At 34.7% G+C, this 23975-nt stretch overlaps 2 protein-coding genes across 2 annotated transcripts in view; both read right to left on the bottom strand.

Annotated features, from left to right (window-relative positions):
- Positions 1 to 1889: 1889 nt before the first annotated feature.
- On the bottom strand, positions 1890 to 4224 carry LOC131855369 (uncharacterized). The gene is made up of 4 exons (XM_059206628.1): positions 4159 to 4224; positions 3096 to 3283; positions 2455 to 2503; positions 1890 to 1990 (listed from the first exon to the last, which is right to left on the bottom strand). Exons 1-4 carry the CDS (start codon positions 4175 to 4177, stop codon positions 1938 to 1940), a joined length of 309 nt encoding a protein of 102 aa, XP_059062611.1. The 5' UTR covers positions 4178 to 4224; the 3' UTR covers positions 1890 to 1937.
- Positions 4225 to 5399: 1175 nt separating this feature from the next.
- The window catches only part of LOC131855246 (uncharacterized), a 53196-nt gene continuing 34620 nt past the window's right edge, over positions 5400 to 23975 (bottom strand). The window contains exons 17-27 of the mRNA XM_059206489.1: positions 15748 to 15805; positions 15023 to 15114; positions 13851 to 14291; positions 13042 to 13153; positions 11851 to 11924; positions 11246 to 11345; positions 9762 to 9864; positions 8066 to 8186; positions 7639 to 7776; positions 6895 to 7087; positions 5400 to 5608 (exon numbers count right to left, since the gene is read on the bottom strand). Of these exons, the coding sequence (XP_059062472.1) occupies positions 5400 to 5608; positions 6895 to 7087; positions 7639 to 7776; positions 8066 to 8186; positions 9762 to 9864; positions 11246 to 11345; positions 11851 to 11924; positions 13042 to 13153; positions 13851 to 14291; positions 15023 to 15114; positions 15748 to 15805 (1641 nt within the window). The remainder of the gene's footprint in view (positions 5609 to 6894; positions 7088 to 7638; positions 7777 to 8065; positions 8187 to 9761; positions 9865 to 11245; positions 11346 to 11850; positions 11925 to 13041; positions 13154 to 13850; positions 14292 to 15022; positions 15115 to 15747; positions 15806 to 23975) is intronic.

Genomic DNA, 23975 nt, shown 5'->3' with positions numbered 1-23975 from the left:
AAAACACTCAGCCCTGTACGAAGAAATAAAAAAAAACTGGTATAATTAGCTCATTTTGGCTCTCGAACCCCGTACATCATAGTATTTTGACTTCCATCAGGCAAAACTTATACAAACTTGTACAAGAAAGATATTGTGCTTGTATCGAAGGCTGAAGTGCCATGTAGGTACATATTCATTCTCGACAAACCTATTCACTACTGGAACTTCCCATCACTTAGTATTGAAATAATAATAAAGGTATTATATATAACGATAATCTATCGATCTATTCTTCCTCATTTGACTGCAAAAATGAATCTGTTTTTTTTAAACATGTTCAGCATTTTTGAAAAGAATACGAGCTGAGTTTCTTGTCAGTTCTCAGCTCGGAAGCACTCCGAACTGACAGTAGATTTGACATATCATAAGAGTCTGTAATATACCTACATGAATAAAAATATTTTCGATTTAATTTGATAAGGGAACATCCATTAAATACTTGATTCTTTTACCCTTTCGCATTTCAATTACTACTACTGAGATGTAGTGATATTTAGCTGATTTACCTTCCGCCTCCCTTATTCCTACGAAATACTTCGCGTTTCATTCACCAGTGACGATTACACAACTGAAACGCTACTGTGCTAATTGCGTTAGTAAAACATAGACAAATATAATTATTTATTTATTCTTTTACACACAAAATTGCAAACATTGCGGACATAATGCCTGATGGCATTCTCTGACAGTCGTACTCGTAATAGAAATAATAAGGCGGTGCAAATTTAGTAATAAATATTCAGATTGTCTATGATTCAGTTACATTACAGTGTTATAACAGTAACATGTTTTAAGTAATTTAACCCAGTATTCTAGCAAAACAATGTATTGAAAAAAAAAAGGGAATACGTAATATTTATCGATTTACCCCCACCCTTTACCCTTAATCTTCTCATGCAATTAATCGAAGCTCCTATACAGTAGAACAGTTGAATGTCATCTAGCATATAACAATATGTATTGTCAGTTTTCTTTTAAGACATTATCAGTAGTATCGTTTGATACAATTACATATTTCAATTTAAATAAGAAATTTAAATAACCAAATTATCTATGAATTAAAATAGATGGCGCTGTATATATAATATTTTCTATGCTTTGCAGTTACCGCGACTTCGTCTACACAAACTTTCATCTCTTATTTTATCCCAATGCAGATTATTTTCGAGTTAAAAGATAGAGCCATATCCAATCTCGGAATACAAGATTCAATTTATCTTCTTGTCAAGTTTAATTAAGATCTGTTCAGGTGTTTACACAGTTTAACAGACAGACAGATAGACAGACGTATTTATTATATTACTATATTAAAAATCCCTCTCTATTTCAATATACGAAGGGTTTTCGAATTTCTGAGAGCAAATCTGTAATTTTAAATAATAAAATATAATTTATCTTTATTTCTACTAACTTGTTGATACGATTACTCCAGGGTAAACATATCAACAAGTTAGCAATTAAGGAAATAATGTTGTTAGGAAGAAAAACTAAATTTTATTCACTGAGTTCTGCATCTCACCTTTTATTTCATTATTGTAATTTAGTGTATAAGATCTAAAATGATCTTTTTATACAATGTACATTTTATTGTGTGTACATTCAACATCGTTTTAGATCGAGTTTTAAATTGTATGTTGTATAGGAGTTTATTAAGGATTTCAAATTATTAATAGATTAATTGGTTAACCAGTTACGTCAAGCCAATGATTTTTATATAAGAGCGCCATCTATTGAAACTAAACTCAATGAAATAGATCTTTACTAAGTAAAGTGAACTAAATGAATTGTTTATGGTTTCATAGACAATTATAATCGAATACACAGTGTAATAAAAAAAGTAAAAAAAATTAACAGTATTATATATATAAAAGTTAAGTCCTGAATATGATTGTGCGTCAACGTCTACCATTCCTAGTGTCTGGGTGCGGTCGCCTCGGGTGATTTAGAACTGAAAATATAATATATTTTATATATTTCATACCTTATAGTATAGAGAAGTTATAGCTTGACCTTAACCGCTGTACCCCGCCGTGGGGGAGGAAAAAAGGGTTGTAAGAGGTTGATAGGGGAGATGAAAGATTGTATGAAAGTATCGTCATTTTTAAAGCTAGAAGTTTGAAACTTAACCGACGTAGGGGGTACCGGGGGAGTACACTTACGGCGAGTATCACCAATTTCAGTCGCCTTTTTTTTTTCAAAACTAAATGCTGCTTGTCAATCCATTTATAAAAAAAACTAGCTTTTGCCCGCGGCTACGCTCGCGTTATTTTTAGGAGTGGAATTTATAAAAATCCTTTCTACGTCATAATCTACCTGCATGCTAAATTTCAGCCGGATCCGTCCAGTGGTTTGGAGTGTGCGTTGATAGATCACTATGTCAGTCTTTTGAGTTATATATGTTTAGATTATTACCTGGGTGTACCGTCCCGGGCGACCGCCTGCACCACGTTCCTGGTGACATCTGGTGGAAAATGGGAACAAGCAATTTTTATATATAGTTTTTTATTAATTTAGAATAAAATAGAATGTTATACAGACAATACAGTGCTTATAGATTTTAACAATTGTACAGAACTCCTTACATACATTCCGCTGGTGGCACTACATTCCTAATTTTTAAATATTTATATTATTATACCATGATTTTATTGTTACCATAGTGTTGTTATTAGTCTTGCCTTCTTCTACGAAAGATAGTTCGTTTAGCTTTATATTTTTGCGCCTTTAGTTACTACCATCGTTGGCTGTACTGACCACGCAGGATATGGCGACTACCAACTTACACGCAGTCCCACATAACAACAATCAACATTATGTCCAGTATATTCAACTTTCAAACAGGCGTGCATTTTTTTTAAATACATATTGTTGTAAAACTATACATCATAAAAAGACAAAAAGTCCAGCAGAAACAATCATAATCATGAATACAAATCTTTGTATCTTGCGAGAATCGAACCCACTATTATCGGAAATAAAGCAGTGTGCTAATCGCTAGACCTCAAATATGTGTATATACGTATGTAATAACGTAAGTCTAAAACAGTATTTACCTGTCTTAATAAATACGGAGGACGGTACTGAAACGGCAGTGGGTTCATATTCCGGTTGCGTGAGTCGTACCGGCGCTCGTCCGGTCCCGGCTTCCGGTCCGGACAGTCCGGACGTTCCGGACGCTCCGGACGGTCTGTGTCGCGATCCCTGCGCCGGTACTGATACTCGTGATGACGCCGGTCTTGGTCTGCGAATGATGATGATAACCAACTTTGAAAGGAAGGTTTTTAATTTTAATATGATTGTATAATATGATCTTTTATATGTTATAGTTATAATACAATATTTCAGGACTATTCACACAGCGCCATTTTGTTCCAAGTTAAGCATAGCTTGTGTTATCGTTACAAATTTATATATATATATACTTTTGTTTGTAAATATATTACATAATTAATATTTGTAGAATTCACCCAGACCGATACAAACCCGCGACTATCGGACGTAAAGCGGTATGCTAAACCACTAAACCACCGGGGTCGTTAAGACAACCCACACAGTATGGGACGAAGAGGATTGTTAGTAATGTAGACTGTTGACCCCATTGCCCGGGGGGAAGGTGATTGTTAGTGATGTGGACTAATAACTCCATTGCTAGCAATGTACCATGTCAGGTCGACCTCCACGCGGTTTCCCCTGGAAACCATCGTGATAAATTTCTGCTAAATATGTCACGATGGGCTAACTAACCTGACCTCATGTTCATGTTATTATCCTCCACTGGTGCCTCGCCAGCGTAAACCGTTAGCGCAGGCGGGTGCACCATTCCATTATCATGCTCTAAAAAAAAAACCCCATTGCTACCAAAGCACCATTTTAGATTGACCTCCACGGAGTTCCTGGAAACCATCGTGATAAATTCCTAACTGACCTGACCTCATGCTCGTCTTATCATCCTCCACTGGTGCCCCGCCAGCGTAAACCTCAGGCGGCTGCACCATACCATTATCATCCATTAATAATCCACACAGCGCCATCTAGTTCACGCTAAGTAAAGCTTGTGTTATGGGTACTAGACAAATGATAGAAATATATAGACGGTGGCAGCTAGACATAACTTACAATGTGTTTTTGCCTGCATATCTCGTATACTATTAACGATCGCTCTCGCCGCCGACGTCAGTTGAGTCTCATCGTTGGATGCTGGTCTTCTGTAACAGACAAACATTATTTATTTATTTATGTGCTAGCTGACCCCGCCGTTGTTTTGCCATATAAATTAAAATAGCTATTAATAAATAAGGGTTGATAGAAGTGTGAAAATTTAGGGTTGTCTCTATTTTTTATAACAACAGCCACATAATAAAAAAAAAATGTTAGGGGTGGACAAACTTTATCACTTAGAAATACGAAAAATAGATAGAAGTCGTTTCTCAGACCTATTGAATATGCATATGAAATGTCATGAAAATCGGTCAAGCCGTTTCGGAGGAGTATGGTAACTAACATTGTGACACGAGAAATTTATTATATACTAGCTGTCCCGGCAAACGTTGTTTTACCTTAAAATAAAAAAAAAAATAGGGGCGGACTATCCCTAACATTTAGGGGGATGACAAATAGATGTTGGCCGATTCTCAGATCTACTCAATACGCTCACAAAATTTAATGAGAATAGGTCAAGCCGTTTCGGAGGAGTATTTTATACGACAATTTTATATATAAGATAAGAATAGAATAGAATAGAAAATCATTTATTCAAATAAACTTAATTTAAGCACTTCTGAATAGTCATAACATTTTTTTTATCTACTGCTCATTGGGAAAGCTGTCTCATCACAAAAAGAACGAGAAAGAAACTTGTGTGTTGCTCTTTTAAATAATCCTTGCAAGTTCACATTATACAAGTCGAAATGTGTGAATACAAACTACCAACCATCACTAATTTATTAGGATCAAATATAAATATACAATAAGATCAGTCGTAGCGATAAGAGCAGCAGCACAGTCCGCGTAAATTTTATTTTATTTTTCTAAAATAAAAGTAGTCTAAGTTACTCCTTATTACATCAGCTACCTGCCAAAAAAAGTCCCGTCAAAATCGGTCCAGCCATTCAGATTAGCTGGAACAAACAAACAGACAGACAAAAAATGTTATTTTGGTGTATGTACCGTATTTATATTCATATGCATGTAGTAAAAAACGGTTATTTCAATATTACAAACAGACACTCCAATTTTTTTAAATATGTGTAGGTTATATCAGTAGCTAGAGTAAAAGAACTTTTTATACAAAACGCTCTAGTAATATTATACAGTAAGGATTTTTTTTAGATTGTAATAAAATGCTGTCTTAAGGTATCTTACCCGGGCGTTCCCCCAGGCCGGTTTCCCCCCACGGGGTAACTACCCAGGATCCCGTTCCCGCTGTTCCTCCTCTTCCACTCGTCCCTGGGTCGGAACTTCTCCCGATCCTTGTCCCTGGTGTTCAGCGCCGCCATCTGTTCTTTGATCTGCTGGATTTTGACCGCTATCTCGTTTGAATTCTGTCGACTTAGGTTCTTTTCGTGTCCTGTTGACAATATAATAATTATAATAGAACAAAATAACTGTTACAAAACGTCAATCTTGCCGTATTGTAAGAAAATTTCTTTCGTCATCCAATTCTACCCATCCCATTATGTATCTTTTAAAATCCACGTTTGGTTAACCTTTCGAACGTTTTGACACAGATCTGTGCGCCCCTCTTAAACCGTATTACCGTCTTGTCACAGATCTGTGCCCGCAAAACTTCTTTTTAACCAATTTAGTCCTTATTTAAAACAAAATAAGATTGAAACGCATTTGAAAAAATACAGCTGGCGCGTGCATACCGCCTCTTCACTTTCGGTCGCTGCGACAGAGGACAGACATTCGAACGGTTAAGACATGTGTTTGAAGGTATTACCCCGTAAGAAAGGAAATATATCTTATTAATATAATAAACGCGAAAGTTTGTGAGTATGGATGTTTGTTTGTTACTTTCACGCAAAAACTACTTAACGGATTTTGATGAAACTTTAGAGTAATATAGCTTACACATTATATAGGCTATAAATTTACCTATTACAGCAACAAAAACTAAGTTGCTCTGGTGACAGAGCGCAGTAATATTCTAATTGTTTTCCTTTCAATTAAGACATTTTTCACTCCTTCATGGCTATAATTATTATTTTTTTACACATTTATTATATTCCTGTTCATAGTATTCATATATATCAAATTAAATTGTGGTATCTCGGTATTTATAAAGTTCTGGTACTCTAACTGTAATTCGTACTTTCCAAGTTCTTTTATTACTTATTTATTTCACATTATTTCGTTCAGTTCATTTTAGTTTATTAAAAAAAATATACAAAGTACATTATTCACCCTCGAGGACATAGCTGAAAATCAGTGTTTTGCTCTTTGAGTGATTCTCCACATTGAGCTATGTATCAATTTTGTATTGCTGTAGCACACACGTGCAGGTTTACCCTTTATTGAATTGTTATATTGTAGGTACTTGTCATTTGATGTTATAATTAAGCTTGTATGTGTGTACTAAGATACAAATAAAAACTATTATCTATCTATCTATCTAAATTTCACACGGGTGAAACCGCGAGCAGAGCTACTTCTACGACTGTAAGGAGCTAGTGGAAGTATTCCAAACCCGTGGAAGGACTTATGGAGCGGCTGAAGGTCAACTCCCGCCTGACGGATACGACTCTATTCTGAGGGCACCGCTAGGGGTTCGAACCTTGCTTTAGGCCGTCGTAATTTCGATCCCCGTTTGAATTGGACGGGGGATCGATCAGAGGGGGTGGAGATACTGACCTTGTGTGTTACTGTGCACGTGGTCACGATAAGGCACGTGTTTGTCATCAGGCGTGGCAGGCAGCGGCGTGTGGCGAGACGAGCCGCAAACTGAATTCCTCTTGGAGTGTCGCTGGCTGCCGTTGGATTGCCGCACCTCCTGCTCGGAAGTCGGGTAAACTGGCTGGCACATCGGATACGGCTGCGATATCACCTGCAAGATATTTATATCAGTATAGAATAGAATAGAAAATCCTTTATTCAAATCAATTTAATTTAAGCACTTTTGAATAGTCACTACAATCTTTTTAATCTACCGCTCATTCGGAAAGCTTTCTCATTACAAGAAGAATGAACAAGAAACTTGTGTGTTGCTCTTTTAAATAATCGTTGTAACTTTACATTTTAAACTACCAATTAGCACTAATTTATTAAGGTCAAATATTAAATTAATCATATATCAGTCTTTATCCGAGTATCTGAGTATCTATTACATCTATATGTTTACTTTCTCTATCTAACCAATTAGATGTTTTATTGCTTTACCGTGACTTTTCTTGTACTTATTAATCTTAATATTATAAACGCGAAAGTTTGTAAGTATGGATGTTTGTTACTCTTTCACGTAAAAACTACTGAACGGATTTTTATGAAAATTTACAGTAATACACCTTATACACCAGAATAACATATAGGCTATAAATTACATGAGACTGAACCCGCGGGATAAGCTGGTTTACAATATACGTGTAAATTGTTACATACCTGTGGATATACTAGGTTGTATTGGGGGTACAGATTGGGGTACACCACGGGGTACAACTCGGGTACTAGTAGCTTGTGGGGAGCACCCAGGGGTACTAGCGGACCGCCGGCCTGCCACTGCAACGGTTCGCCATATTGCTGTAAAATTACATTAAAATTAGATCTCTTCTAATTTTAATAAAAATACTTATAGAAAATTCAAGTATCTTTATTTCGACGGCCTCGTTGGTCTAGCGGTTTAGCACACCGCTTTATTTCCCATAGTCCCGGGTTCGATTCCTCGCACGGTACAAATATTTGTATTCATGACACTGATAAATCTGGAACACTGAGTTTGTGAGTTTGTATGAAGGAACGAATGATTTATGTACACTGAACGATGAACGAATGTTTCGAATGAATTTCTGACTTCTTAATATAGACCTACCGGGTAGGGCTGCAGGTGAGGTTGTGGTAACGGTGGCTGGGGCTGCGGTAGTACCACGTTACTGAGTTGATACGGTGGTAGGACTGCTGGCATTTCTACCTGGCCATACGGGACGTTGTAACTGAAACAGATATTTAGATGTATATTTATAAATAACTGAGATTAGCGGCCTGGGTGGTCTAGCGATTTTTTTTAGAGGATGATATTGGAATCGTGCACCCGCCTGCGCTAACGGTTTACGCTGGCGGGGCAGCATGAGGTCAGATCAGTTAGCACATCGTGACAAACTCACCGGAAATTTATCACGATGGATTCCAGGGGGAACCGCGTGGAGGTCAAACTGACATGGTACATTGCTAGTAATAGGGTCATGAGTCCACATTACTAACAATCCCCTTCTCCACTGGTCTAGCGATTTAGCACATGATGGTCGCGGGTTCGATTCCTAGCATGACACAAACATGATGCAAACATTTGTATCGGTCTGAGCGTTTTCTATGTATATATATCTAGTAGCCATAACACAAGCTCTATCTAGCTTAACTTGGGTCTAGGTGACACCATGTGAATTGTCCTGAGATTATATTATATATGCACCCATAACACAAGCTCTGCTTACAGCGGGACTCGATGGATCTGTGTTAATTTTCCGGGGTTATTTATTTATTTATATATGATGTACTGGTCTGTTCCGTTACGAACACTGATTAGACTATTTGCTTTAGCAATAGCATACGCTGGTGGTCACTCTATTGTGCCAAAATTGAATTTAAAAATGAATCTGTATTATTGTAAACATGTACAGCATTTATTTGAAAAGAATACGAGCTGAGTTTCTTGTAAGTTCTTCTCATCTCGAAATAATTCCGAACTGACGGTAGATTTGACATATAATAAGTCTGTAATAGACTTACATGATAAAAATATGTTCAATTTGATTGTATATTGTTAGCTGTAGGTGCTACCATCGTGCGACGCTTTTGTAAAAAGCCTGCGAAACCCGGCCAAAAGAGACCGCATCTCTTTTGGCCGACAGACGTGCTCTCGAACGAATCTCCGTATCATACCGTGTTTGCTTTATATAATTTTAGTAGTACCCTGTACTGATTTTGTTAAAATTAATTATACGATTTGTTATAAGTTTCTTTCTTTTAATTAAATTTAATTAGATTTAAGAATTAATTAGATCCCGCAACCGTAATTATAACACCTTCTATCTTCAGGTTTACTCAAATAATACTTCTTATTATAATCCAATAGTTCGAATGTGTCGCCAATACAATGAAATTCTTGTCTCGAATAGAAATATAGATATTTTCCATTCAACGCTGATCCAGTTCCGGAGACAATTAAATTTCCACCGTAAAGTGACAAATTATATTTAATATTGTACCAATTTTTGTTTCTCAAAATTCTGTTAACATGATAATTCATTGCATTACGTAGTTATATATCATTTTCTATTTAGTTTACTTTCATTATATATCCTTATCTAGCTATCTAGCGTATATTGAATGCATCTATATAATTTAGCTCTTAGGCATACATAGTGTTGGATTACAATCCAGTTTTGTACCGAACTACACGCTCCTAGTTATATTATTATATTGACTGTAATCTGTTTTGTATGCATATATGAATAAATAAATAAATAAAATTGAGAGGCCACTCCTAACAATATATATGTATGAATTACCTGCGAGCGTGGGGATGTATGTTGGGGTCCACGCAGGCGCCGCACTGTGGGGCCAGCTCCATGCCGCTAACTGCCGTCATATTCGCCAGTGCATAGCTCGGGTCTACAATAAAAAACAAATCATATAGTCACGACTCTTATGCCTGACGGTGTAGCCAGAGTTGTCAATTTATATTATATATAACAATAACTAATAATCTCAGGACAATTCACACAGCGCCATCTAGTCCCAAGTTAAGCCAAAGTTAATTAATATAATAATAATAATAAATTAGCAATAAATACAATAACTTTCATTTCGGAAAAATTAACTAAGGTACCTCAGTAAGTATTACCAAATGTAAGTGTTCTAACTGATATAAATACTTATTTTTTTATAAATATATGATACTAGCTGTACCCGCGACTTCGTCCGCATAAAATAAAAGCCAAATGAAAAACTATAATAATGACGAATTTACATAAAAACTTTCAACCCCTATTATTATTTTACACCCCTAATGGTAAAATTTTTAGAAACTTAGAATGTCATATTTATTTATATTTAATCAACAGCGTCAAAAATAAGTTTTATGTCTACACTTGTAATATTTCTGTCAACACTGGGGACCCTTCCATTAGTACCTCTCCGGATAACATAGATTTAAGTTCAGTGTACAGTCAGTCCACGTTACAACTCCGCGTCGAGTGTACGCGTCACTAATAAGCCAAGTAGCACACTATCAAATAAAAGTTTATTTGTAAGTACTAATGGACAATAAATAGTACTGTGGTATAGTGATGCAAATCAGCACGTTCAGTAAAAGATTGTGCGAGTGTACGTTTTGTATAACGACACGTAGGTCACGCAGTACCTCATATATATAGTTTATGTAATTAGTCTAAGCTAGAGTAATTCAAGATGTAACAGTTAAATATACAAGTTACACCCTACTGTGTGTGTTTACTCTCACCACCGCTCCTGTCATCACAGTACAATTATTACACATGTATACTCATTACCTACATACTACAAGAAACAATATATTATGTATAGACACTTCATCATATCATATATAACGGTACAGTGGTAAGGTGATAACCACCCCGCTACATATTATTCTATACTAGCTGACCCGCGCAACTTCGTCTACGTTTCATTTCCCCACCTTTTGTAATATTTCCATTGCAGCTCCGTTCCTATTGGTTGTAGCGTAATGTTATATTAATATTATAATTATAGCTTAAATCCTTCCTCGACAAATGGACTATCCAACACAAAACGGTAGGTAGGGACGGTAGGGAAAAAATAATAAATTATAATGTAAAAATTTGACGTTCATAAGCGGCTAAAATGTCCTACATGAATAAATGATTTTTGAATTTGAATTTGAATTTGAAAAACAATTTTTCTATTCGAACCAGTAGTTCCTGAGATTAGCGCGTTCATACAAACTCTTCAGCTTTATAATATTAGTAAGTGTATAGATATAAATATTACATACCAATCCTGAAGGTGTTTTCGTTGGCGTGAGGTGAAGATGCCAATTGTTTTTGCTCCTCTGTCGGTACCATCTGCTGATATAATGTTTGAACTGGTTGCTCCTTAAAAAAATATATTGGTTACCATAAAGCATGTATATAGCAGTTGCGTGTACCATAAACTTTAAATTTATTTAATTTTGTTACTCTGTGGAGATACAGTAAGATTTTTTAATCTGTAACTTATTGTCTATACATTCTCTCTGGTTTATGCTAAGAACGAGTAAGTACTAAGATGAATGTAAAGTGTCTAAATAAAATAGAGTTAAAACATTTTTAATATAATTCAAACATCTGCGCATGACACAAATAACTTATAAAACAACAAATTTTGAGAACGATAAGTTTTTTTTTTTGCATTTACAATAAATCATTACATAGTATAACACAAAGTAGCCGTCGCTGTCTGTCCGTCCGTATGTATGCTTAAATCTTTAAAACTACGCAACGGATTTTGAAGCGGTTTTTTTAATAGATAGAGTGATTCAAGAGGAAGGTTTATATGTATAATACATGTACACCCGTGCGAAGCCGTGGTAGGTAGCTAGTTTAGTATAAAAAAACTTACCATCCTGCATGGATTCACATATTGGTATCCTGGTGGCGCAGTCGGGTACATAACGTTTGCTAGAGGCATCGGCCCTGGAATAATGATTAGTATTAATTAAATTAGATCCTCATGGTCTAGTGGTTAATAACGTTTTAGCTTAAACGGTCCGGTGTTCAAATCTGGCCTAAGCAACAAATCTTTGACAATTTATATTGAAGAATTGTATTTATTTGACGGCCTCGGTGATCTAGCGGTTTAGTACACCGCCTTACTACCGATCGTCGCATGTTCTATTATTTCAACGGTACAAACATTTGAATACATAAATATGGTTGTTTGTATCGGTCTAGGTGTTTTCTATGTAAAACATGTGTATATTTACAAGAAAAATGTATCTATGTATTTATATCAGTTGTTTAGTACCCATAACACAAGCTCTGCTTAGCTTGGGACTAGATGGCGCTGTGTGAATTGTTCAGGATTATTATTATTATACAGTCTTACATATTAATGCGTCACAAATATTGTGTTTGTCACAATTTTTTATTTTGTAGCATAGAGAAGAAGTGATCTTCGGCTCACCTGATGGTAAGTGATTACCGCCGCCCATGAGCACCCGCAACACCAGGGCAATTGCAAGCGCGTTGCCGGCCTTTTAACAAGGAATATGCTCTATCCTTGAAGGTTTCAATATCGTAACGGTTTGGAAATATCATTGCTGGTAGGTGATAACACAATGTGGTTGTGTGTGACAAAGTTTCTAGAAAAACACATGGTGGAGGACCGCCATTCATCCAGACGATCAGGATGGTATTTTAGTTTCTGGCGGGTGGTACGATGGTGAAATTCAGCAGCTGGTATTAATCCGAATAATTTATTGTTTGTCTGTATATATATATATATATATATATATATATATATATATATATTATGTATGATAATGAAATGGTGATGCTTAGTACTCCTTTTTTTTATTGGGTTGTTTGGGCTATTATCCGGTGCTTGAACCTGTAACACTGCGACCTACATAGATCTATTGTGCTCGCTCTTTGTCAGAGTACGCTACCTAGACCCGTCAGGGACAAGAATTGAAGGATATTCTTAGCAGCGATGGTTTTTATCTCCTCAGGATAGAGTTATACTTTCCAAAGGAGATATTTGTTGCATGAGTGGGCTACAAACACATAGGATGGGTTGCTTGGTACTTACTTAAAGTAGGGTCCGGTAGGGTCATAGGTGCAACCTTGGCTTGTGCTATCAAATTCTGCATGACCATATCTGGCGTGTAGTGTACCTGCCCCAGATGTCCGGGCGAGTTTACCTGCAATGATAAACGATAAAAGAATCATCAGACCAATTTAGCTCAATTACAATTTATGAAATACTAGTTATATCCTATGATGAGAATCATCAGAACAAATTAGCTTAACTATATCAAATACTAATTATATCCCACGATGTTGCTTGATTATTTTAATATGTCCCCTCCGATCGATCCCCCGTCCAATTCAAACGGGGATCGAAATTGCGACGGCAGTCCGTTACAATCGGGGATCGATATTATTCGGTCAAGTCTATCAAATACAAGTCATATCCCATGATGTTGTCTGCTTATTTTAATTTGTAAAATTCCCCTCCGTCCAATTCAACCGGGGATCGAAATTACGAGCGTATGTCGAGATTCGAACCCCTAGCGGTGCCCTCAGACTAAAATCGTATCCGTCAGGCGAGAGTTGCCCTTCAGCCGCTGCATAAGTCCTCCCTTTGGTTTGGAGTGCCATCTGCACTCCACCCTATGCCCGGTGAAGCTGTAAAGGCCAGCTTCCGCCAACAGCATAGAGAGTAGTCTGAGAAAAAAAAATCTCGTGTCAGTATTTGTAACAAAATCTCTCCTGAAACGGCTTGACTGATACTGTAGGTCTGAGAATACGATCTTAGTACCATTAGTAATATTTACTATTTACAAGGTAGGCCTGTCAGTTTATTTGCTGTTTTAATTATATAAAAAAAAATCAAACCTCATTTCGCATCCCTTGATAGTGCGTCAGATAAAGCATCTCCTGACTATCTTGACTTGTCAGTTTATTTAATTGCCGCTGATTGGCTGCTACTTCGTGAACCATTCTGTGATTTGTGGTTACAATCTCAAACTGCCTCTGATTGGACGATGCATCGAATTGTCCATCGTAATTCGTCGATTCCGACGGCGGTAACTGATTGGCTTCGTTTGGCGTTTTCTGATTGGCTGCTGTTTCGTATGCTGTTCTCTCATTGGTTGACGATTCGTAAGCCGTTCTCTGGTTGGCTGCTGCTTCGTAACTCGATCGATGATTGGTTTCGGATTGGTTTGGATCGATCTCGTGTTTATGGCTTGATTCTTGCGTGTGATTGGTTTGTTCGTAACGGTTTTTGCATGGACTGGTAGGTTTTGAATTTTTTGGTTCGGACGGTATTGTGACCTGTAAAATAGTTTATTTTAATAAATGTATGTGAGAGACAGGCCTTAAAGATTTTTTATTGTTTTTCCGCGAATAAGATACAAATCTTAAAAGGCATTGGAAGCACGCCACATTAGATAGAACAATTAAAAGTAAAAATACTCTTATGTTAATAAGTACAGTAAGTAGGCACAGAAATCTATAGAAGGAAATCGTAGAGTTTAGACTTATCGGTATGCCAATATGTAAATATCCAATAGCTACAACGTAACTCTAGTTACAATGGCGTTATCAAAAATGGAGTACAGTGGATTTTATTCTGTATACTACTGGACAGCTGTAATATATGTGGGAAAGAGAAGGAAGCATAATGTCGTCTGTAGCGCAAACAACTGGCGTCATGCAGGCATTAAGCTGTGAACGTATATAACTGGAAAACTGTAGTATACGTGGGAAAGAGAAGGAAGCATAACGTCATCTCTAGCGCATACTGCTGGCATTATGCGGGCATTAAGCTGTACACGTAAATAACTGGAAAGCTGTAGTATATGTGGGAAAGAGAAGGAAGCATAATGTCGTCTCTATCGTACACTGCTGGCATCATGCGGGCATTAAGCTGAGAACGGCGACTGAGAATAGTGGTGTGTGTCTAAGAGCCGGTAATTAGGAAGACGAACTGTATAAAAGTAATTAGAAGTTCTTTGCACAGCAATGGATCGTGGATTAACATAGATTAGAATGAGATGAGAGACCTTGTCTGTCGCGCTCCTCTGGCAGCCGTCGTGTCGCCGACAATCGCAGCAACATTTGCTACGACACTCTTCTGTTGGTTGACAGTCACACTCTAGAATAATAAGAAACAGAACAGAATAGAAAATTATTTATTCAAATTTTTTGAAGCATTTTTAAATAGTCATCACTTTTTTTTTATCTATTAGCTCATTGGGAAAGCTGTCTCATCACAAGAAGAACGAGCAAGAAACTTGCATGTTGCTCTTCACTACATAGAATAAAATAAAGTCGCTGTCGCTGTCTGTCCGTCCCTATGTATGCTTAAATCTTTAAAACTGCGCAACGGATTTTGAAGCGGTTTTTTTATAGATAGAGTGATTCTAGAGGAAGGTTTATATATATATAATATATGTACACCCGTGCGAAGCTGGGGCGATTAGCTAGTTTAATATAAGATAAGAAAATAAGAATAAATAATAGTAATAATTTACACTACAGAAACTAGTCCCAAGCTAAGCAAAGCGTGTATTATGAGGACCACCATACAATACCATAACACAAGCTTTAGCTTAGCTTAACTTCTGTCTAGATGGCGCTGTGTGAATTGTCCTTAGATTATTATTATGTACAGACTTATCCACCACTCCAGCTTATATTGTTAGCGCAGCATATACCATTCATATATACACCTGTATGTATAGGGTACATACACCATTCCATAATGTTATATAAAAAAAATACCAACCATTATCGATGAAAGAATGCTGTTTCTCCAATTTTCCTCGTCGGCCCGATAGATCATTCTGGAACAAAACAATCAAGAATTTAATAACAGTCAAAATCAACTCAATCATCATCATCATCCGCTTCTTCCTTATCCCATTTATTTGTGGTCGGCGTAATATATTTTCTCATCCATACATCCCTGTTCGAAGTCATCTCGTTATTTACTATTCAAAATCAATAATATTTATTCAAATTTTGCGTCTTATATAATACTAGTGCATCCGAGATACCATAAAGCTGAGTAGTTCTATCGGATCTTTGTTTTTGTATTTTTTTTTTGTTCATTTATATTACTTTACGTTTTGTTAGTGTTAATACAATATTAATAATTCATACAGCTATGACGCACTCATCATTCTACCACAGCTGTGCGATATTGTGAATCTGTGGCGCATTTCGTTTGCGCGGGAAACTAACACAGAATATTAAAAATACTTTTTGTAGTGTTCTATATTGTGAATTATTTTATTTTATTCTATGTAATTTTTAATTAAATTATATATTAATACATTATTACACACAGTTGACAAAAGTAAATAAATTACTTTTGTCAACTGTAGTATTTAGTAATCTGTATTTAAAAATAATCTTAAAAATGTATTCTGAACAACATTTATTCAAAAGTGCAACAAGCCAGTTTCTGTTTCGTTCCTCGTGTCATGAGTATCGTATATACTCGTATTTTTGTATGCATTTAATGAAAATCTGTTGATTTAAACTTACCAACAGACACTTCGATTTTATTTATTTGTATAGATTCTACAGTGTATCAACTTTAGCATTAACTGATATTAATACAGATAACGTAACCCTATAAGCGAGTTTCAAGCGCCATTCTTTTTGTTTTTTTTACTAACAACATTGTTTTAGGAATCGAAGAATATTACTGAATGTAATTTTAATTTATACATTTGTCACGAATCATTTTACATACATTTAGTAGATATAGCTGTTTAGCATACTGCCCTCTGTCTCACCTATGTCAACCGTCAAACAGTTTGCTTTTTTCCTCATATTCGTCCATCTCGTTTTTAATTTTGGATCAGGCAAAGATCCTTAGACTGTACAGTCTAGTCTCAAAACAGTTTGCTACGTAAAGTTTGTTTTTTTTTGTTTTGTTTATACTTTAATTTAAAAGCAAAGGGATCTGCGACAATACAGCCATGTCTGCATATGTTTGGTGTTCTTAATTTTCTTCGTTTATTTTAGGTACATGCAAAAGTTTTGTTTCGGTTGGAATATTTGACAGCTAAAATAGTATAACATTAACAATTTGAAATTACGAACACAATGTAAATTGTTCTTCAATTTAAACAAAATATATAAAAAAAATGTCGACATATGAGAATTACAGTGTCATCATGACACCTTTCATCATCATCTGCTTCTTCCTTATCCCATTTATTTGTGGTCTGCGTAATATGTTTTTTGCTTCCATTCATCCCTGTTCGCAATCATCGCGTTATTTACTTACTTTCTTACCATATCATCTTTCACACAGTCCATCCATCTCTTTTTCGGCCTTCCTCTGCCCTTGTAACCATCCATATTCATATGTAACACCTTTCTTAAAATATTATCCTCGTTCCTACGCATTACATGTCCATACCACGATAGACGATTACTCTTCAACCTCTCTGAGACCGGTGCCACTTTCATACTTCCTCTAATGTATTCATTCATCATGACACCTTTATCCTTTGAAATGTGCATTTCTAATTCACGAATCACGTGGCCGTCACCAAACGAAGTGGTAACCGTAGTGCTGTTTCATCCTTATTTTTTAATGTTTATTTGTTGAAATTTATCACTTTTTTTTGTTTGAAAACATCCGAGTAATCATCCCATCTAATATCTCTACATCTAAAATAATTAAGACTCATATTTACGACGTTTATGTATATGCAAACAGATATATAATTTGGTGGATCATCCCATCTAATATCTCTACATCTAAAATAATTAAGACTCATATTTACAACGTTTATGTATATGCAAACAGATATATAATTTGGTGGTCATTTTTCCTGTTATTATGTTTCATTTTATTAATAATATGAGCTATTATTAATAGTCTATGGACCATTATTAAAATTTTTAACATTGAATTATTTAATATTATTTTTATACTAGCTGTTCCCCGCGACTACGTCCGCGTGAATTTAACTTTCATGTTCAAAAATAATAGAATTTTTCGAAACTAAAAGTCATCTAAGTACATCTTAGATTACTTTTATTTTCGATCATCTACTTCTTATGTAACTGATGTAAGTTACCTGCCAAAAAAGTCCCGTCAAAATCTGTCCAGCCATTTCAGAGATTAGCCGGAACAAACAGACAGACGGACAGACAAAAATTGTAAAAAATGTTATTTTGCTGTATGTATCGTATTTATATTCATATGCATGCAGTAAAAAAACGTTTATTTCAATATTACAAACAGACACTCCAATTTTATTTATATGTATATATAAATTTTGGTTTTCATTTTTATCCTTATTTAATAATAATAATCATAGATTTATTTGTCAACGATTTTAAGTTTTATAATATCTTAGCATATATATACATTTATGAATCAGTTGACTGTTTTTATATTGCATACTAGCTGTACCCGCGACTTCGTTCGCGTGGAATTTGACTTTATTTTTCTAAAATAAAAGTATCCTAAGTTACCCCTTATTACATCAGCTACCTGCCAATAAAAGTCCCATCGAAATCGGTCCAGCCATTTCAGAGATTAGCCGGAACAAACAGACAGACAAAAATTGTAAAAAATGTTAATTTGGTGTATGTACCGTACTTATATTCACATGCACGTAGTAAAAAACGGTTATTTCAATATTACAAACAGACACTCCAATTTTATTTATATGTATAAATAAATATATATATGTTATTGAAAATTAATAAATGAATGATAGTACATTAAATACTAAACTACTTATATATACCTACCATATGTAATTATATGTATAGATATATAATTCATAATATTCAACAATAAACTGCATTAAACACAAAGTCACAATTTATGAAAATCTACTTTAACATTAAAGCATTAAAGTCGTATTTATATAAAATGTTTTTGCGAGTTAATGCAATTTTCTTTAAACTCCTATATGTGAATAATTTATACGTAATTACCATAATGAATGCGCAAGCGCAGTTGTTATACCTACGATAACTGTATTGGGGCTTTTACCTCGATCTATTCGATTTTCAAAATTATAGAATCTAATAACTACCCCCGCAATAGGTGGTACGACGGCCTGGTCTGGGGTTCGAACTCCTAGCAGTGCCCTTAGACCAGCGGTCTTCAACGTTTCACAAATCAAGGGCCAAAAATATTTTTTTCTGCATAGTGGGCCGCATCATAGATATTTATATAAGTATTTTTATATTTTACATTAAAGGTACTTTTTATTACTTAATTGTTGTCGTCATTGAGAGTGGGCTTATGATGTTGTCGGGCCGCAGAAAATACATCGGCGGGCCGCAAGCAGCTCGCGGGCCGCGGGTTGAAGACCTTGGCCTTAGACTAAAGTCGTATCCGTCAGGCGGGAGTTTTTTTTAGAGTATGATAATGAAATGGTGCACCCGCCTGCGCTATCGGTTTACGCTAGCGGGGCACCAGTGGAGGATGATATGATGAAAATGAAGTCAGATCATAGCTGTTTGTTTTATACTATGTAATGACTAGCTATATCCGTAGTTTCACTCGCAAGAAATTTATAGCCAATATGTTATTCTGATGTATAAGCTATATTACTGTAAAGTTTTATCAAAATCCGTTGAATAGTTTTTGCGTGAAAGAGTAACAAACATCCATCCATACTCACAAGCTTTCATGTTTATAATATTAATAAGATATATATATATATATCTATATATATATAATATATATGTCCACGTCCAAATACACTGGGTCCATCCAGTGTCTATGTTATAAAAAAATGCTGTCGAACACAGCTTCACCGAATGATAGGGGGCGAGTGAAGGCACTCCAAACCAAAGGAAGAACTTATGGAGCGGCTGAAGTACAACTCCCACCTGATGACGGAAGCGGATTGTTAGTAATGTGGACTGATGATCCCATTGCTAGCAATGTACCATAAAATCCCAGTGAATTTGTCAGTTTGGGATTTTATCACGATGGTTTCCAGGGGGAACCGGACGTCGACCTGACATGGTACATTGCTATGCATAAATAGATAAATAAATTATTAGTGTAATATGGTCTACGTGATCGTTAGTACATAGTTATCAACACTATAAAAACCCCGAATGCAAACAGTATGACAGATTTCAATGTATTTTCCATACAGTCATTATTACTATAAGTAGTAACATAATATAATAACAATGTTTCAGAACAATTCACGCAGCTCCATCTAGTCCCAAGCTAAGCAGTGTTATGGTTACTAGACAAAGAATATAAATACATATATACTCTGAATACAAATGTTTATTCCGTGCGAGGAATCGAACCCGCGACCTTTTTCCTATGGCGTTTCCTATGTATATTATTTACGTATTAATAAAACTTATTTATATATATACATACTATCTGTCCCGGCAAACGTTGTTTTGCCTTAAAATAAAAAAAAAATTTAGGGGTGGATTACCCCTAACATTTATGGAGATGAAAAATAGATGTTGGCCGATTCTCAGACCTACTCACCATCACCATCGCACACAAAATTTCATGTGAATCGGTCAAGCCGTTTCGGAGGAGTATGGGAACGGATGGTTATAAGGGCAGAGGAAGATCGAAAAATAGATGTATGGACTGTGTGAAAGATGATATGGTAAGAAACGAAGTAAATAATGGGATGACTTTCGCAGTCACTTCGTTACATATGAATGTGGATAGTTATAAGGGGAGAGGAAGACCGAAAAAGAGATGGATGGACTGTGTGAAAGATGATATGTTAAGAAACGAAGTAAATAACGAGATGACTGCGAACAGACATGAATGGAAGAGAAAAACATATTACGAAGACCACAAATAAATGGGATAAGGAAGAAGCAGATGATGATGATAGACTCTGGGTAACTTTCCCGGTAAAATACCTTCAAAACCAACTAGTGGTAAAACCTATAGAAGTACGATAGTGCATGGTGCCAATTATATGTCATTACAAAACCGTTTGCGTCAGTCTGGCGGAAAATCTGTGATATTCTGTTTTAAATACATTTATAATATACTAGCTGTCCCAACAAACGTTGTTTTGCCATATAAATTAATAACGCTATAAAAAAATAGGGGTTGATGATAGAAGGGTGAAAATTTAGGATTGTATGTATTTTTGTATGTTATATTTATGTATCATAAAAAAATTGAAACTAAAAATTCTGCCTAAAAAATAAAAAAAGATCAGGGGTGGACTACCCCTAACATTTAGGGGGATGAAAAATAGATGTTGGCCGATTCTCAGACCTACTCAATACGCTCACAAAATTTCATGAGAATCGGTCAAGCCGTTTCGGAGGAGTATGGGAACGAAATCTGTGACACGAGAATTTTATAATAAGATATGAATACTAAAAAAAACTTTTTTAAACTGTGGATAAAAACCGATTATTATTTTAACGATTACAATCAATTTAAAAATAATCTCGTTTCGTATAATTAATTACACGGAAAATATCGATTTTATCGATTCTTTACTAGGGATGTACCTATTTAGAAAGAAATACTTTTGAACAAAAAACTGAAAGGACAGCAGCTGTTATATGAATACTGATAATGATAAAACATGTTTCGTAAATATTGTATATGTAAATCTATACATCTATACATATAAATAAAATTGGAGTGTCCGTTTGTAATATTGAAATAACCGTTTTTTACTACATGCATACGAATATAAATACGGTACATACACCAAAATAACATTTTTTACAATTTTTGTCTGTCTGTCTGTTTGTTCCGGCTAATCTCTGAAATGGCTGGACCGATTCTGACGGGACTTTTTTGGCAGGTAGCTGATGTAATAAGGAGTAACTTAGGCTATTTTTATTTTAGAAAAATACAGTTAAATTTCACGCGGACGAAGTCGTGGGAATAATTATATTAATATTATTACGAGTTAAAATTTTTGAGTTTGGATATTCGGCGTAACCTTGCTACTGCTAATCCTAAATAGAAAATTCATTTCGTGCTGGATAGACCATTTATCGAGAAAGGCTTAGACTAAATAAAATTAAAAAAAATAAAAATATCTTTATTCATGTAGGTCTATTACAGACTCTTATAACATGTCAAATTTACCGTCAGTTCGGAATGATTTCAAGATGAGAAGAACTGACAAGAAACTCAGTTCGTATTCTTTTCAAATAAATGTTATACATGTTTAAAGTAATACAGATACATTTTTAAATTCAAATTTATTAATATATTTCTTACAAATTTATATATTTATTAAATTGGGAGAATAGAGTGACTAAAAGTACTATCAAAACTGAGGTATCCAAGCAGACATCTTTGTACAATCTTCCTTTAAAATATAAATAAATTATTAACGACGAAAGGTGTGGGAGCGAAAGATACTAAACCAAAAGCCATTTCAATAGAAATCATACTTGATCAATTCATTAATTATATTATAAAACACACGTTTTTCCTTCCACGTGTGACAATACTACAGTTATAAAAGCTATCTATATGTGTAAACATTTAGTTTGTCACTGGATTCTCACGAGTTCGCATCTCTGACGAGGTACGTACGTGGTTTATTTATAATTTGCAATGTACTCACGCTTTGTTATAAATAAGAATTAATTCTAATGAATTATTTAAAATTAGAATACTAAAAGATATTTTCGTTGTAATGGTTTATTTATATTTGGAATATTAGAAGAAAAATCATTGTAATGCATTATTTAAAATTGGAATATGATAAGAAAGTCATCGTGATCTATTATTTAAAATTAGAATATAAAAAGAGATATTCGTTGTAATGCTGTAATATTTAAATTTGGAACAATAAAAGAAAAATTAATTGTATTGCATTATTTAAAATTGGAAAATGAAACGAAAGATTCATTATAATATTTTATTTAAAATTAGAATATAAAGAGAGATATTCGTTGTAATGCTTTATTTAAATTTGGAATGTTAATAGAAAAATTCATCGTAATGCATTATTTTAAATTGGAATATAACAAGAAAAATGGAAAGTGCCTTTTTGACTTGAGTGTCTTTTAGAAAACTAGCGAACAAACTTTCGCACTTAACTAATTATTATACGTGTCTCTACTTTATTTCAAAACAAGTTACTTTACACTAAAATAACTTAGTTAGATAACATAATTCTAAAATGTCCAATATTTTTTGTTCTGTATGTGTTACATTACAAAAACAAAATTACTTTCGATAAAAACCTAACATTATCCATTTTATGTCGACCTCTACGCGGTCCACCCTTTTATTGTAAACCTATAACTTATTGTAACTGATTATTTTTATCACTGCCACTGTATATTTAATATGAAGGTATTTATCTTGAACTGTTTCGTTTTATTTATTTTTTATTCTTTCTCTACAATAAAAGGCTACGTCTTGTAGAGTAAGAATAAAAAAGGCGATCTTAATACAATATAGTTTGATATTTTGTACATTTTTAAAAAGCATGTCAGGATTTTATTGTTATTCTGTTTGTTGGTTTGCGTTAATCTGAGAAACGGCATAACCTATCTGGGTGTGGTTATAACTAATGTATTGTGGTAAAATTACTTCAATTTTTTTTATGTTTTGTTTTAATCGGGTTATATAGAATAAAGTTATAGCTATATTAATTACTTTATAAAAAAAAGTTACAAACTATAATAACTTCGACCTCCATGCGTACGAAGTCGCGGACTTACCTAATCTAGTCACTGTAGTAAAAAATGACGTTTATTTAATAGTACTTAAATTTTGTTCCAATAAATAATTACAATGTTTATTTCTATTACAGAATTGTAAACAAAAACAGACTGACACATATTTAAACACTTGTAATCGAAAACAAGTTTACACCTGTCGAGAAAAAAACACATTGCAGCTCTAGAAAACATGTCTGGGAATAGTGAAGAGAAGACATTGGATAAGGAAACAAGTTCTGTTAACTCCAATAGTCCAAATTCTATAAACTCCGATGATCACAAACGTAAAAGTGCAGAAAAAAATGGCGTCTTCAC

This window comes from Achroia grisella, unplaced genomic scaffold (assembly GCF_030625045.1).
Source record: "Achroia grisella isolate CSIRO2021 unplaced genomic scaffold, CSIRO_AGI_Agris_v1 utg1360, whole genome shotgun sequence".
Lineage (NCBI taxonomy): Eukaryota > Metazoa > Arthropoda > Insecta > Lepidoptera > Pyralidae > Achroia > Achroia grisella.
Note: the sequence above shows the minus strand (reverse complement) of the source record. Positions and strands in the feature narration are given on the sequence as shown.

Excerpts from the sequence above, each read along its gene's own strand:
- LOC131855369 (XM_059206628.1), bottom strand. Across the intron at positions 2,504-3,095 it reads CTCCGTATTTATTAAGACAG|ATGTCACCAGGAACGTGGTG; the intron begins GTAAATACTGTT and ends ATTTTCCACCAG. Across the intron at positions 1,991-2,454 it reads GCCCGGGACGGTACACCCAG|TTCTAAATCACCCGAGGCGA; the intron begins GTAATAATCTAA and ends TTATATTTTCAG.